We start from the raw sequence: 15,276 nt of genomic DNA on the forward strand, positions 1-15,276 counted from the left end.
AATTGGTTAATATTGCATTTAACAAATTTCAACAGTTCAAATATATAGATACACGGAAAAGTTAACAAAGCGTTAGATATAAAAGTACTACGGCATGATGTGTCCCTACTTAAATTAAACATGTATCTGATTGCTCTTTTCTGCATCAGAAAGACTCGTTTGCTATGTATACTGTCACCCCAGAAAATGATACAGTAGTGCATGATAGACTCAACATTGGAGTGGTAAAAATTTTTTGCTACATTAACATTTGAAATATATGACAGACGTTTAAGAGCAAAGCAATTAGACGTTATTTTATTGCACACCATATCAACGTGCTCTCTCCAGCTTAGAGAACAATCAATGTTACAGCCTAGTAGTTTGTACAATGTTTCTTGCCTAATGGATCTTTGTTGTACTCTAATCAGAGTACTTGCAATATATTGCACTTTTTTAGGGTAAATTTGCATTACACGTGTTTTATCACTACTCAAGATTAGCTTGTTGGTAATTAAATATGACATTAACTTAGTAAGACAAGCATTTATATTATTTAAAGCCACATTATGAGTATTGCCACAGGGCAGTACCGTTAGATCATCGGCAAACAGACAAAAGTCACCGTTTATGTATTTTGTAATGTCATTAATATATAGCAGAAATAATAAGGGCCCCAACACGCTCCCTTGTGGTACTCCCATTTCTACATCTAAACACTGCGAACTGCTATCTAAATAGTGAACATATTGTTTCCTATTACATAAGTAGGATTTAATTAAATTAAAACAATTTCCCCTTAAACCTAACGTTAAAACTTTATTTAATAAAAACTGGTGATCGACTAGGTCGAAAGCTTTTTTTAAATCAACAAAGAGAGCTAACACGATGTTACCCTTATCCAAGTTTGTGTACACTTTATTAAGTATGGATGCTACTGCTGTTGTCGTGGAGTGATTCCTTCTAAAGCCGTGTTGTTCATCAACAAGTAACTTGTATCGCTCAAGAAAGGTAATTATTCGATCATTTAAAATTTTTTCTATAACCTTAGAGAACACAGAGACTAGAGATATTGGACGATAGTTACTCAAGTTTTGTTTATCACATTTTTTATGTACACATCTCACTTTTGACAACTTAAGTTGCTCTGGAAAGACGCCACTTTGGAAACACACGTTCACAATGTAACACAGGGGTTTACAAATTTCATTTACACAACGTTTAAGTAATTTAGATGGAAACTTATCACTACCAGAGGAGTTTGTACTTTTAGTGGTATTGATGGCACTCCTAATTTCGGATTCACTTACTTCACACAGATATATGGAATTGGTAGCAGCATTATCCGATTTTTCCATGGACGATACATCAGTATTAAATATTGATTTAGCAGAGTTGATAAAGTAGTGGTTGAAAGCATTTGCAATGTCAACATTATCACTGCATAATTTACCATCGACTCGTAGAGATGCTGTACTGTCGGCAGATCGATTCCTGACATTATTTTTTATAATATTCCACACAGTTCGAGATTTATTAACCGATTTATTTATTCTGTCTTCAATATGCATTTGCTTCGAAGTACGCAGTAGCGACCTGTATATTCGTTTATAATTTTTGTAGTATTCATCTGTTATTAGATTATTGTGACGCAAGAAAAAGAGGTCTTTTAATTTTATGGCAGATGATTTTAGCCCTGTGGTTAACCACTGTTGACGCTTTGCGGTTTTATTAAAGGCAGCTGCTTTAAAGCTACGATTAAAGTGGTAGTATATACCATCAAATAATATTTTAAACACAGAATTAGGATCCTGTGTGGTGTAAACACGTGCCCAGTCTTCAATGGCTAAGCAATTTCTAAAGTGTTGTATACCACGCTCAGAAAAGGAAAGCATTCGTACTGGTGAAGAAATCTTCTTTGGATTAACAGGAAAGCAAATCTGCAAAGCGCTGTGATCAGAGATTCCATAATGCAAAATTTGTTTATGTAGTAGCTGATCTTTGAAATTTGTAAATATATAGTCTATGCACGACAATCTTTTATGGATTCTGGTTGCTTCTTGGAATATAGACTGAAAGCCATACGAGCCAATTATAGCAAATAGTTTTGTTGATGTATTATTTATCAGAAATGAGTCAATGTTAAAGTCACCACCGATGATGGTTTTTGATACGTGATGCTTATTAGTTAACATCTCTAGACAATGTTCCAATCTTGAAAAAAATATATTAATGTCGGAGCTTGGTGGCCTGTAGATGGAAAGTATGAATATAATTTCATTTTGAAGAAGCAATTTGATAGCGCAACATTCAAAAATACGCTCAGTTGTAAGATTAACAAAATCGAGAAGATTATACGCCCGTAAACCTTCTTTAACTAAAATCATGACCCCACCATGTAAATACATAGTGCGATTGTAGTAGCTCAGTACGTTATACTTTTCAATAGATAGATTATCAATCTCCTTATCGGTGAACCAACTTTCGCATAAGCAGAGTACGTCAATATTTACTGCTTTCCATTTGAGTGCGTGAAGCTCTGGTGCAGTTCGTTCGGAGCAGCTCATTTTGCAAGTTGTTCATTTTTAACACATTTGAATTGACATTCACAGTACGTAAATAACCACAAAAGTGTTACAAGCCCCAAGCAAATAGGTGGTGCATGAGGGGACAAGGGAAACCAATTTCGGGCGCGTCAGAGCTCGAAGCTTTCTTAAAAGGAACACAGGGCATCGTGCACGGTACAGCTTAGAGCTCCTCTTTCACTCAAATGGAAAGCAGTAATTGTTTACATGCAGGAACACTTCTATCAAATCTAACTTGTTTTTAAGGCTTTGCACGTTCAAGACTACTACATTTAGGTAACAATCTTGTTGTTCATTAGCCTGAATAAAAAATGGTTCATTTTAACTCCTTTTGGCCAAAGATCAGGTTTTTTGAGCTCCTCAAATTGCGAACTTAACACTGATACTTTGAAGGAACTATATTCATTTGGACGCCTAGAGTTTAATTTTTCGCACACCGCATTCTCAAAGTTGTTGTTTAATAGATGCTGCTTGATCTGTTCGGTAGTAACTTCAGGTGCTAAGTTAAAAACGTGTAGGTAGATGAGAATAGCTTAACGCCGCTTTCAAGGTAGAGGAAGCCGAGGTTCCCGTACCCTCTATTATTTTCTTTCGCCTACGGTAGGTGACTTCGGTGAATCCATCGCTTTTCTGTACAGGTAAGGCTGTGGAATTATTAATCATAACTTTGGGCATTTCCTTGGCGATCGGTGATACGGTTTTTTTAACGATTTCCGTTACAGGGGCTAATTTTGGTACTGCCGGGGGATTACATCCTTCCTGAGTACTTTTGATTTGGGGAACACCACCTTTATTTTTATTTCTATCAGTATTATTGTTAGATAAAACTTTAGAAAATAATGGGTTAGCATTATTGTTACGGTTTATGACGTCTTTTAAATTGTTTACTTCAATTTTAAGGTTATGATTCTCATTTGTGAGAGCATTGATACTAGCTTTTAGGGCAGTTATTTCAGGGAGGAGCATATTCTTAAAAACATATTCCATACCCTTTCTTATCACGGTGTCGATATCCTGATGCTGGTCTAAATTTGCGCATTCATCGCCTGAACTTGGGACGCTACACATATTACAGCACCAATTATCAATTTCACCACTAATTTTTAGATTATTTAATTGCTCTGCAGTTATGCCTAAGCATCCAGTGTGAAACACGTTTAAACACTTAATTTTACAATCAATAAAGTCCTCATAACGAGTTATTGCTTTAGAACACTTGTAGCACTTACGCGCCATCTTGCTCAATTGAACCTCTGCGAGAAACAACCCCTCCCCAATCTAACAATACTATCAAGATTCTAGGTCTCATCTTTGACAATAAACACACGAGAGAGACGACACATCACCCAACCGAAAACTGAACGTCAAGGCAGACTTAATGTGATCAAAGCCTTATCAACTATAACAAGCGGGGCGAGTAACCCAACAAATGATAATAATGACCCATCATGCCCTGATCAGAGCAAAGTTAGACCAAAGAGTAATTATGGTTACTCTTTGGTTAGACTACGGATCAATAGTTTACCTCTCAGTCAAGGACACCTTTAAACATCAGAAGGAAGAAAGTTAGCTTTACTTATGCGGCCAAAATACTCCACACTCCAAAAAACTCTAACATCTACAACGTCTCTCTCACCGAAAATTACATAAAAAAGACTCATTCCCTAAACCTTTTTATCAAAGACTGAATACTCTCCTTGAAAATATCAACTTCTACTTGCCAAAGATCATCCCCAAAAGAAATCCAAAATACTCACCCTGGATCCTTAAATGACTTCATATAAACAATTGAAACCACCCCTGCCATTTACCAAACATTTCAATGAATCAGTCAAACATGGAAAGATCTTCACCGATAGACGTCAAACAAAATAACATTTGTTATTTGATCAATGAGGTTTCTTATTACACCAATTGATTAATAAAAAAGGTTAAAATACTCGTACTGCAGGAATGAAATTGTTAATATTGATTTAAAATGCACATATCTGGAGAGAACTTTTTGGAAGGGCATTTACGTAAAGTAAGTTTGGAGGACACTATCCCTTATACAAATGACTAGGTAATATACGATCGAGTGTTAGTATGCAAAAGAGCTTAGAATAGACAGATAGTGTAAATTCACCTACCTATACAGGATTAGCTTCACTATTTTTATACCTACATCTTTTGCTCAGTTGTAATTTCTGAGTTTCTAGTGGAAATCATAGTTGCTTGTGACTTTTTCTTATCAGACGACAGACTGCTTGCTTCAGGGTAGTGAAATCAATCATTTTATCTGGGAAACAGATACGACTAAATTTGTAGGTACATTCAATGAATTCGTTTCAGCTAAAATATTTCCAATTTAATATATACCGGTTGTACCATTGTAGATATAGGGGTGTAGAAAAAACTAGGATTCTAAAAAATAATGTTCGCAATGTCAGAACTGCGAAGGTTTGTACACTATTTAAGAAAAATCTTGAAAATGGGCGTTCCTTACAAAGGCAATGTGCTCTTAAAGGATATTTTCCAAAAATGTCAAAAACCGTTCGATGTAAGTGTCTTTATTTCTGAAATACCAAAATAAATCAAAACTGGGCCCTTATAAACAAAGAAAATATGAGTGAACTTTAGGTACAACCATCGAATAATTTAATTCAATGGTACAACAAAGAGTACCTAGCACAACACCGAAAACATTTTCCCATAATTATAATTTATAGTAATCGACTTGGACACTCGGTCTGTGTTTAAGTAGGAACAAATAAACCCCCTTTTTTTTAGCGCGTTTTTGCAAATTTATTTGTAAAAAGGTAGCTTTTAATCGAACTTTGGCCGGCTGACTGACAGGCTGGCTGGTAGCAAATGTGGGCACGAGTAACGCTTGTAAAAAAAACGAGGAGTGTACGTGTACCTACCGGGCCGGGGCCACATGATGAAGGGGTCGGCGACATCTGGGCAGCATCACCGAGCGTGGGTTGACTAACTTGGTGATTTTTCAGTTTTTTCCTATCTTCTTCTTGGTCCGATTGTTTTGAAATGGATTTCCTAGGAAAGATCTTGTAAACGTTCATGACCCCTGCGTGACGAAATTTTGTTTTTTTCCTAGGGACGAAATTAACCACCTTTTGTAAGGCGCGCTTCGACTTCGGACCCCCAATAGCTCGAATCGTGGTCTGTCTTTCTCGTGTATGATAGTCCCCGACAAGATCTTATTGATATTGTGGAACTAGTTTTATCCTTCATGGTACTCTAATGAAAGGTCTCAACGAAAGGAATTAATTTCTCCAACCATAGCCCTCCTCCTCGACCTCTTATCGTGATCGGGTATATTCCCTTATACCTTACGAACGGATTGTCGGAAGAGGGCACTCACACAGGGCGATTGAGACGTCTGCAAGGAATATATCCATTGGTGATGTCAAAACAAAAGCTATTTCGGTTTAAAAAAATGCGCTTTATCTGCACAAGAGTTGTGCATAATTTATACTTGTTTAAAAATTGCTGCAATTATCCCCGCTTCCCAGTCCTTTGGTATGATACCTTTCATGCATGACATATACGATTCTTTTTAGGTATGTTCGTTCATTTTCTCCTAATTATATTGCCATTTTGTCATGCCCTGCAGCTTTTCCACTCTTCACACGTTTAACTGCCTCTGACTTCTTCATCGGTCATCCTTGCTTTTATAGTAATGATATTTTTGATTTGTTATGTCTTGCTCTTCTACTAAAATTTTGCCTTTCCCGTTCGTAATTTGTTTTAAGATTTATCTGTTTTCCACACTATCCTGCCCGATTGACTCTACTATCCATTTTAATTTTGGTTCCAAATTGTTCCCACTCACGTCTCTCGCTAATTTTCTAACTTTTTGTATTTCTCATAATGCTCTTGTCTTCTTATTCTTAAACATATTTTTTACCGTGTTTTCTTTTCTTTTTTTTAACCATTTCCTTAATTGCATTACTCACATTTGTTTTAATTATTTTGTATTTTGTGTTTATTACGCCACATACTTTTTCGGCTGCTCCAAGTAATATTCTTAAAGCTATTCCACAATTCTTCAATTGTTCTGTTTCTCTTCTGTTCTAATATTTCATTTAACATTTTTAAAATACTTCGAAATTTCTTGTTTGTACTCAAATTTTCTGTGAAATTCCTCCATTGTGCAGGAAACTTATGGAAAGTGTTTAATATTCGGTAGCGCATAATCTAACAGCGCCATCGTGGTGCAAAAGGGAAGAAATAAGTTTTTTTACATTGTTCTCATATTGTTGACTATTGGAAAAACTTTCCTTAAAGTAAAATAGTCGCAGTGGCGAGTCGTCCGTTGGCGAGTTATCGCGGTGGTGGCGAGTCAGTCAGAGGCGAGTGGTCCAGTGGCGAGTCGCCCTTGGCGAGTTGTCGCGCACCGTTGAAAAAAGCCCTATTATGTATTATATTCTAAGGATATGAAGGCTGTTAGTAAATGCTTTCGCTTTACTTGTAGATAATTCAGTGGGTCACAAACGTCTACCACCACACAACTTGTATACGTGGGTATCTTATTGAAGAAATTGAGAAAGAAGTAAGGCTAAAAGGCTTCAACTTCAAGCACCTTAGTTAGAAACTTTTAAAGCTGGTCCATTTACTCAGAAGCGAAACCCATTATGTTTCTGTTGGTATCGTACTTCCTGTCGGTCTGTCTATCCCGTTCTAAAGATTTTCGATTTTCCTTTCACCAATCGGTAGCTCGAATCAGTTTCTTTATGATCAAAATAGAAAGTATCTTACAAATTTCGCTTCGTCGATTATTACAGTGTTTGTTAAATAATTTCCTTTTACTTAACATCGTTAGAAAAATGGCTCAAAATTTCCGTACCTCCTTAGTAAATTCTAGCAAAAGGATAATCAAAACGTACCGACATACTATAGCCCTTGGACCTATTTTCGAAAGATATAGACATTCTTTTACCAACCAACTGATCTTTCGAATTTTTTTGCGAACGATATACATAATGAATTTCTCCTGTAGAATGTTGCAAGTTAAACAGGTTCTTTCGTAAAATCGCACTTCTAAAGGATAACGCTCCGATTTGCTAACAAGACTTGAAAAAAACCCTTGACCCAAGGACTACTTGTTATCCCAGGAGGTTGTGGTCAAGAACTTAGAACAAGGTCGTTTATAGTTTCTACTTTTCCATATACCTAATTAATACATTTTCAAAAAAAATCTTATTTTTATATAATGCATCTTTAATTCACTGTTCACTTTAGAATATGCGGATTGGGCCTTGGGTCGGAATTAATAATATTAATGATCCTTTTTTTATTTCCGGAAAAATAGTTACAATCGAGGTTTAATTAGATGCACGCAATGGCACAAAAATGACGTTAGATACTCGAAAAATATAATAATAAACTTATTAACCTTACGTCCAGAATCCAAATAACCTTGCGTTAGCCACTGATTTTTTTTAACTTTTGTCATGCCTCGAGCTCGACAGCAATGGTCATTGATACGTCTGTAAAAGTATAAATACAGTATAGTTGACATCATAATTCATAGGTATATGCAATTATGTAGGTTGTTGTTTTCAAAAAGTTTATCACATCATAAAACTAAACTGGTTAGTTAAGACATTCTGGGGGCAATCACTGAGGTTGCTGTAACGTTGGCAATTTTAAAGAACATGTTTTATAGTTGTAATATTCGCAGACTGGAGGAGTTTCGAAAGTCATTAGGTACCTATGTCTAAGACAAGTATGACCTATTCTATATTTTCTAGATAGATTTTAGATAGATAGATTTTTATTTCCAAAGTGCAAAAAAACAATTACAGAAAGAAACAAAAAAAAACTAAACTATAATGTGCTATGGATAGATAGAATACGTACCTAATAGCTACCTATGACAAAAATTGGATTCAGTTTCTAAATTTTAAGGCCAAGTTCAATCTGATGTTTAAGCATATTACATATACCTAGGTACCGAACAAGGAACTAAAATGACTGCTTTTCAGATCGACTGGAATGAAAGGCACAATTAACAATCTCGAAAAGCGGAGCGGCTCGAAGCAGTATAAAAAGGAGTCTTGCTACATATTACAGGATGATCAACTAGTTCCGTTCTTTACGATATCTGAAATCATGAAGATGTCGACAAACTTAAAATTAGGATCCAATGTATCGCCTAAGTCTAAGGAATTTATAGTAAGTAGTCGCCTTTCCAACCTAAGCTCTTTTTGACTGCTGGCCCGTCAATCAGACAGAGCTGCGATGATTAAATACTCAAATGAATCTGTATGAAATTAAAGTCATTATTATGAGTAATATAGGTAATTAATTTTCGGATATATTCTCCGGTTCTTATTAATTGTTCTTCTCAATTTGAATTAAGAATTGTTAAGTCTCTGGGGTTTCGTTAGAGGGCGACAAGAGATAAAAGAAAAATCCTCCCGGATAACATTGATATTCGTTCGAAAAGACGGCAGTGTCAAGGGATTATTAAAAAATATTTCAAAAGGAGAGAGTTTAATAACAACTCAAGAAGGGACAGACAAGTAATTCCTATTGTAACGAATAACGAAAAATGTAACGGGATTTATTGATGTACAATTAAGTATTAACGAATTTATAACGGTCCTTAAATATATTGATTTATTATGTATCACTTACTTCTAACGTCTAAATCTATAAAACGAGGGCGAATTTCACCATTTATCACTTCGGCGTCGATGTTGGAATTCCAATTAAACAAACTGTAACATAGAGATCAAAAACGCTACAAATTCTTCTACAAATTCATAACTTATGATTTTAACCATAAAATTTGTAATTCCATAAAAATAAAGTATGACTTCAATTTACGCAATGATCAAATGGTTTTGGTATGGTAGGTACATACAGGGTGTCAATTTTAAAGTCGGCAGTCGGCCATATTTTCCAAACTATATAGAAGATATTGAAAATCGCGCAAAACCGTTTCGGGGGTATCGACGGGGAACGAGAATGACGTTATGAGTGACAACCCCCTCTTAACCCCTCCCTCTTAAAATCCTAAATGGCAACTCCATATTTGTGACACATTGTTGGAAAGCTACCGATAAATGCTTTCCAGCGGTATCAATAGTCAATATTCATTAAGACAATTTAACAAAAATTTAATAATTAACACAAAAAAACTAAATATTGACATTGAGGGATTTATGGCAAATTGGCCAAGAACTTCAACCTGAGCTGTTTCATTAAGCAATCTTGGTTGCTTTCGTCTTTTGCTATTTTGCTAGCATTATGGGGAGGCTTTCAGAACTTTTAAATATTAGGAAATTAAAATCATTTTTCAAACGCATTCGAAGGCACTTGATGACTTGAACAGTGAGCACGTATGTTTCTCAGCGAACCATAATGTTGTAGGTATGTTTAATTTCTGAATTAATTTGATTTTAATTTTGCAGGTCGACGATGTGCTGGACACTTTGGGATTATCGTCTTGCAAAAATACAAGATGCGGTCAATTATCGGGTGGGCAGAAAAAGAGACTTTCAATTGCATTGGAATTAGTGAATAATCCACCTGTCATGTTTTTGGACGAACCAACGACGTAAGAAGTTTTTTTTAAATTATTTAGTGTAAACAACTTATATAATAAAATAACAATTACCTTGAACTTATCAGAATAAAAACATCTAAATTTTTTACCCAATGTATAAGAAGCTGTGTAATTAAGCATAGTCATTGTCTTGATTGATTTTATCTGAATAATTAGAACATTAATTTTGGAGAGGATAAACGTGTTTCCTTATAAGAAACATTAGTGTAAAAAATGTATAAATTCCTTGTTTGTAAATGCGCACCCAAAGTTTCACTACTTTATTTAGGGTAGCGGAAACTACATATAATTAGATTCGAGTTCATTCTCGGTCGGAATAAACCCTACAAGGTAAATGTGAAATTCTGGTAGATTCATTACAACTCAACGTCTTTTTTGAAAAAGCGCAAACATATCAGATTGAGCTTCTTTCACCATCTATGTCTACTAGTTAATTCCCATTGGAAACCACTGTTCCTGTATAAAAACCAATTGGGTAAGATGTCAATAAATGATACCTAAGTATGGCAAATGAGAAGTAATAATTTTGCCAAAACGAAGGAATTTGCGAGGGCGTGGACGGTATGGGTATAATTTTCCGTGTCCGCGCGTTTAGGGTAATTAAATGGGACAGTTGCGTCTTCGAAATGTTTTTCATAGTGATGACGTCACTATTATTAATGAAGAAGGTGATGCCTAAAATGGGCCCCATGATAAAATTGCTGTGCCTCAAAGAAAAGTGGCATTGAAATCATTCGAGAGAAACAAAAGTTTTAATTATACCTAAAACCAGTATTTTTGTTCTTCAAAATTAGTCTTGGCTAATTTGCATATATGTATAGATTAGTAATTAAGTTTAATCTGCGGATTTTTGCAATTTTTTGCTGCATTTTTGCCTTAATTATAGTCTGTCCCAGAATTAGAGGGAGTCACTCGGTTAGAAAAGACTAAAATTTTTTCGTAGAAGGTAATAACAAATATTTGCCATCATAAAATATGTACCTACATAATTATTTGAAATGAGAAATTTAAAATGTGTAGCATCAAACGTATGGACACAGATATATGTATGGATATAGGTATCCATTCGACCTGTCACTATATAATTCTCAAAGCCTCCGTAGCTCAAATCGTGAGCTTGTATCCAGCATCCTAGATGGGCCCAGAATCCAAATTGTGAATCCAGCATCCAAGATGTTGGGTCCAGCAGCCAAGATGAGTCCAGCATCCTAGATGGCAGACCTGGGTGCTGCTCGCCAGCGTTCCGCTCGAAAACGCGTTCCAAGCGGAAAAAGAGCTTAAAGTGCTCGAGCGCTTTTTTCTGCCTACGAGCGGTTTTTCCACTCATGAGCGTTTCTTTCCGCTCACAAGCTCTTTTTCGCTCGAGCGCTTTTAGGAGTGATCGGAACTCGCAAGCGGGTTCGCTTTGGAAAACAACTTGATGCTCGCGGCCATTTTTGAGAAAATAAGAGTGATCGTCGCTCTAGCGGTTTCTTAGAACGCTCAACCCAGGTCTGTTAGATGGGTTCAGCATTTAAGATGGATCCAACGTCCAAGATGGCATGTACCACCGGGCCAACTTTCCTAAATTCCCCATGCATAACGCACCCCAGGCCCATTGCCGAAATATAGCACCCTCGGGCCAACTGCCGACCCTGGGCCAGATGTGAAAATACGACCGGGCACCCCGGGCCAACTACCGAAATATGATCGGGCACCTTGCACCCCAGGCCAATTGCGAAATTATGACCCTGGCCAACCGCCCCCAGGCTAAAGTACCGTTATTCTGACCTGCATGTATTGCCGAAGTACCTATATCTCTATACACTAGAAGCTGTACATTTTAAATTTCTCATTTCAAATGCCTATGTTTAGTGGTAAATATTTGTTATCCGCTTCTATGGAAAAATAGCCCTACTTTTTCAAACCCGAATGTGATTTATTACTCTCCTCTAATTCTGGGACAGACTATGATGAAGTCTTTATCTTGGACGAAATGTAGCATACCTATACCTATATGGAAATCAGACATAATTAATGCTGAAGGTTACAGTAGTTTTGTCTTAGGGCGCAATTATCTCACCTTCATTAAAAATAGTAAACGTTACGATTATGAAAAACATTTTGAAGGCGTACTGTCCCACACAATTATCATGGACTCAAGTGTCCTGAAACGCACCCAAAGGGCGTAAGATATATAATTCGGCGAATGTCCAAAGTCAATACGTGAGATTTAGCCGATGGGTAGATGAACGATTTTTGTGTATTGCGTTAAAAAGATAATTATAACAATTAAGTTACAAGAATAAACTTAAATCGGTTTTATATTACTACTCTGACTGCGGCACAGTGTCTATTAATACAGTTTTTGAGTTTCCAAATCCCTTCCCAGTAATTCTCCAATGCATTTCCCAAAAAAATCAGTTAGGTAGGTAATGACTGCTTTTCACATTTTACAGGTCATAGCTGCTTCCATACACCGGTTTTCTTATTTCTTAGGCTATCCAACAGATTTTAATAAAAGATTAGGTAGTTAAAATGATCAAGAACTGTGTAAAAACAAATTATCCATTTCTAAACTAAACTATATCACATAACGCAAGCAGAATGTAAGGTTTCTTTTCTGTTCTAGGGGTTTAGATAGTTTATCTTCGCTTCAATGCATAAGTACATTAAAGGCATTAGCTAGAGGTGGCCGTACCATCGTCTGCACAATCCATCAACCAAGCGCTGCTATTTATGAAATGTTTGATTACGTATACGTCATGGCCGAAGGACTCTGCATATACAAAGGCTCCAGCCCAAACACCCTCACGTATCTGTCGTCAGTTGGTCTCAACTGTCCCGAATATCACAACCCGGCCGACTACTGTAAGCTAATCTATCACAATTTCTGTGCAAGACACTCAGTTTATTTCCAGTAATCGAAGTCGCGAGTGGAGAACACGGTAATTTCACAGATACACTCTCCCAATACGCAAAGCAGCAGAGCTGGAGGAGCACGTGTACATCACCGAGATGTGGGTATAAGTTCGTTCGACGGCAATTAAACAGTTTGTTACAGTAAACATTCAAGAAGAATTTGCAACGGACGAAAACAGTAACAAACCAGTAGTACAAATGAGTATGACGGAGGTGACGCACAATTCGCCAACGGAATGGGCCAAGTTTGTGGTCTTAGTGAATCGGGCGTTTCTGCAGCTGTACAGAGATTGGGTACCACTAACATATCTCTTTGCCTAATATTAAACAGTTTCTTGCAGACAGTTACACGTTTAAAGTTTGTTCTTCACACCGTAATCGGAATCTTTATAGGTCTGTTTTACTTCGACATTGGGAATGATGCCTCGAAAATAATAGCCAACTTTGGGTACCTCGTAGTCACGTGCGCATATCTTTGCTACACTGCCATAATGCCGGCGGTGCTTAGGTGTAAGTGTTTCCACTGTGTTAAACCAAACGTTTGCACTTGTTCTTCCAGTTCCTTTGGAGCTGCCCGTACTAAAGAAGGAAAGATTTAACAATTGGTACCAACTGAAAACCTACTACGCTGCGTTTATGGTTGCAGATATCCCGATTCAGGTATTGAATTAGTCTTTCGCATGCGATTAACAAGGGTTTATTACAGATACTCTTCTGCACGTGTTTTACAGCCATTTCGTATTTTATGAGCTCACAGCCTTGCGAATGGGATCGGTTTACAATGTTTCTCACCGTATGCTGTTTACTGACAATAACAGCAGAGAGCGTGGGCATTTTCTTGGGTACCATAGTGAATCCTATAGTATGTAAACCTACATGTAAATTTGCCAAATTATTTACAAAACCATTTTAGAACGGGACCTTTTTGGGCGCAATATCCTTAGCATTTATGATAGCCCTCGCTGGATTTCTAGTATTTCTAACTCATATGTCAAAACCATTTTACATACTTTCTTATGTATCATATCTACGTTACGCGTTGCAAGGTCTTGTGTACTCCATATACGGACAAGGAAGGACAACGATACCATGCCCAGAGGACACACTATACTGTCATTACACGACGCCATCGGTTTTTTTAAACGAAATTGGCATGGAAAACATAAATTATTGGTTTTGTGTTGGAATGTTATTCGTTATCATAGTATTTTTGAGGCTTTTAGCATACTATACGTTAAAGAAAAGGTTGTCTAGTAATTAACCAACGTGATATGGTCTATGGCCAAATCGTTAATAGTTTCAGTTTACTAACGGTAATGGTGTGCGATATACTGTGAGTACATTGGGTAGCTATATTGCTTGCCAAAAATCGTATTTACATTTTTTAAATATCTAGGTGAATTGTACATAGCTAAACGTTAGATGATGTCCCAGCAAATTGGCAACCAAAGTCTGTGATTAACACTTTTAATTGTTTAAAGGTGTTCCACTTATAGTCAAATAAATAGTGATTAGGTAGGCCGAAGTGTGCCTGAATTTTCAATAAACGAATCTCGTACTTCACTCACTTAAATATAGATTTGCACCGTAAAAATTCAGCAACACTTTAACGTTAAGGCACAGTAGATATATGTTACGTATATCTGTGGTTAAGGTTTGCTTAAATTTGACGGCGCAGACGGCAATTTATTCGCCATTAAGAGTATTCAACTGAAAGTGATTTCAACATGACCTAATTATTTTAATTAAAGAAATACGATAACAATAGTTATTTCTCTATACCTAATAATAACATTGTATATAAGCTAGTAATAATGGTTAAAACGCGGCAAAGAGCTCCGGAATTTGAAGAAAAAGAATGAGGAAAGCCTCTACTTCACCTTTCTGCGACAGTACATGTACCTTATCGTTCCTTTAATTTTAGACTTGCAATTGATAATGTACGACGCGGTTATAATAGTTGTAGATTTAGTTATTGTCACATTGTACGAAATTCCGTATGGAGTATAAAGGTATGGTAAAAGGACACCCTCTTTTACCACTTACCTACATCGAACGTTTTGGAGTGGCCTGAGGACATTTACCCTGGCTTGGCAATGAGATATGGTGGCAGTGGTCACAGTAGGATCGTGAACCCATTAAAAGATTGGCAGCAACTTTAACTTTGGATTGAATGAAGAGAATGCAAGCCGGATATTACCTAAGTATCAATACCCGTACAGAATTGTATGGTCT

At 36.6% G+C, this 15,276-nt stretch overlaps 1 protein-coding gene across 2 annotated transcripts in view; it reads left to right on the plus strand.

Annotated features, from left to right (window-relative positions):
* The window catches only part of LOC116168386 (ATP-binding cassette sub-family G member 1-like), a 59,795-nt gene extending 44,989 nt beyond the window's left edge, over positions 1 to 14,806 (plus strand). For both annotated transcript variants that reach the window (XM_031484190.1, XM_031484189.1), the window contains 9 exons: positions 8,552 to 8,741; positions 9,986 to 10,131; positions 12,752 to 12,990; positions 13,041 to 13,139; positions 13,184 to 13,335; positions 13,383 to 13,551; positions 13,601 to 13,701; positions 13,748 to 13,903; positions 13,955 to 14,806. In XM_031484190.1, coding sequence (XP_031340050.1) covers positions 8,552 to 8,741; positions 9,986 to 10,131; positions 12,752 to 12,990; positions 13,041 to 13,139; positions 13,184 to 13,335; positions 13,383 to 13,551; positions 13,601 to 13,701; positions 13,748 to 13,903; positions 13,955 to 14,302 — 1,600 coding nt within the window. In that variant the 3' untranslated portion in view covers positions 14,303 to 14,806. The remainder of the gene's footprint in view (positions 1 to 8,551; positions 8,742 to 9,985; positions 10,132 to 12,751; positions 12,991 to 13,040; positions 13,140 to 13,183; positions 13,336 to 13,382; positions 13,552 to 13,600; positions 13,702 to 13,747; positions 13,904 to 13,954) is intronic.
* The last annotated feature ends 470 nt before the right edge of the window (positions 14,807 to 15,276 follow it).

Source organism: Photinus pyralis, unplaced genomic scaffold, assembly GCF_008802855.1.
Source record: "Photinus pyralis isolate 1611_PpyrPB1 unplaced genomic scaffold, Ppyr1.3 Ppyr1.4_LG4, whole genome shotgun sequence".
In the NCBI taxonomy this organism is placed as follows: Eukaryota; Metazoa; Arthropoda; class Insecta; order Coleoptera; family Lampyridae; genus Photinus; species Photinus pyralis.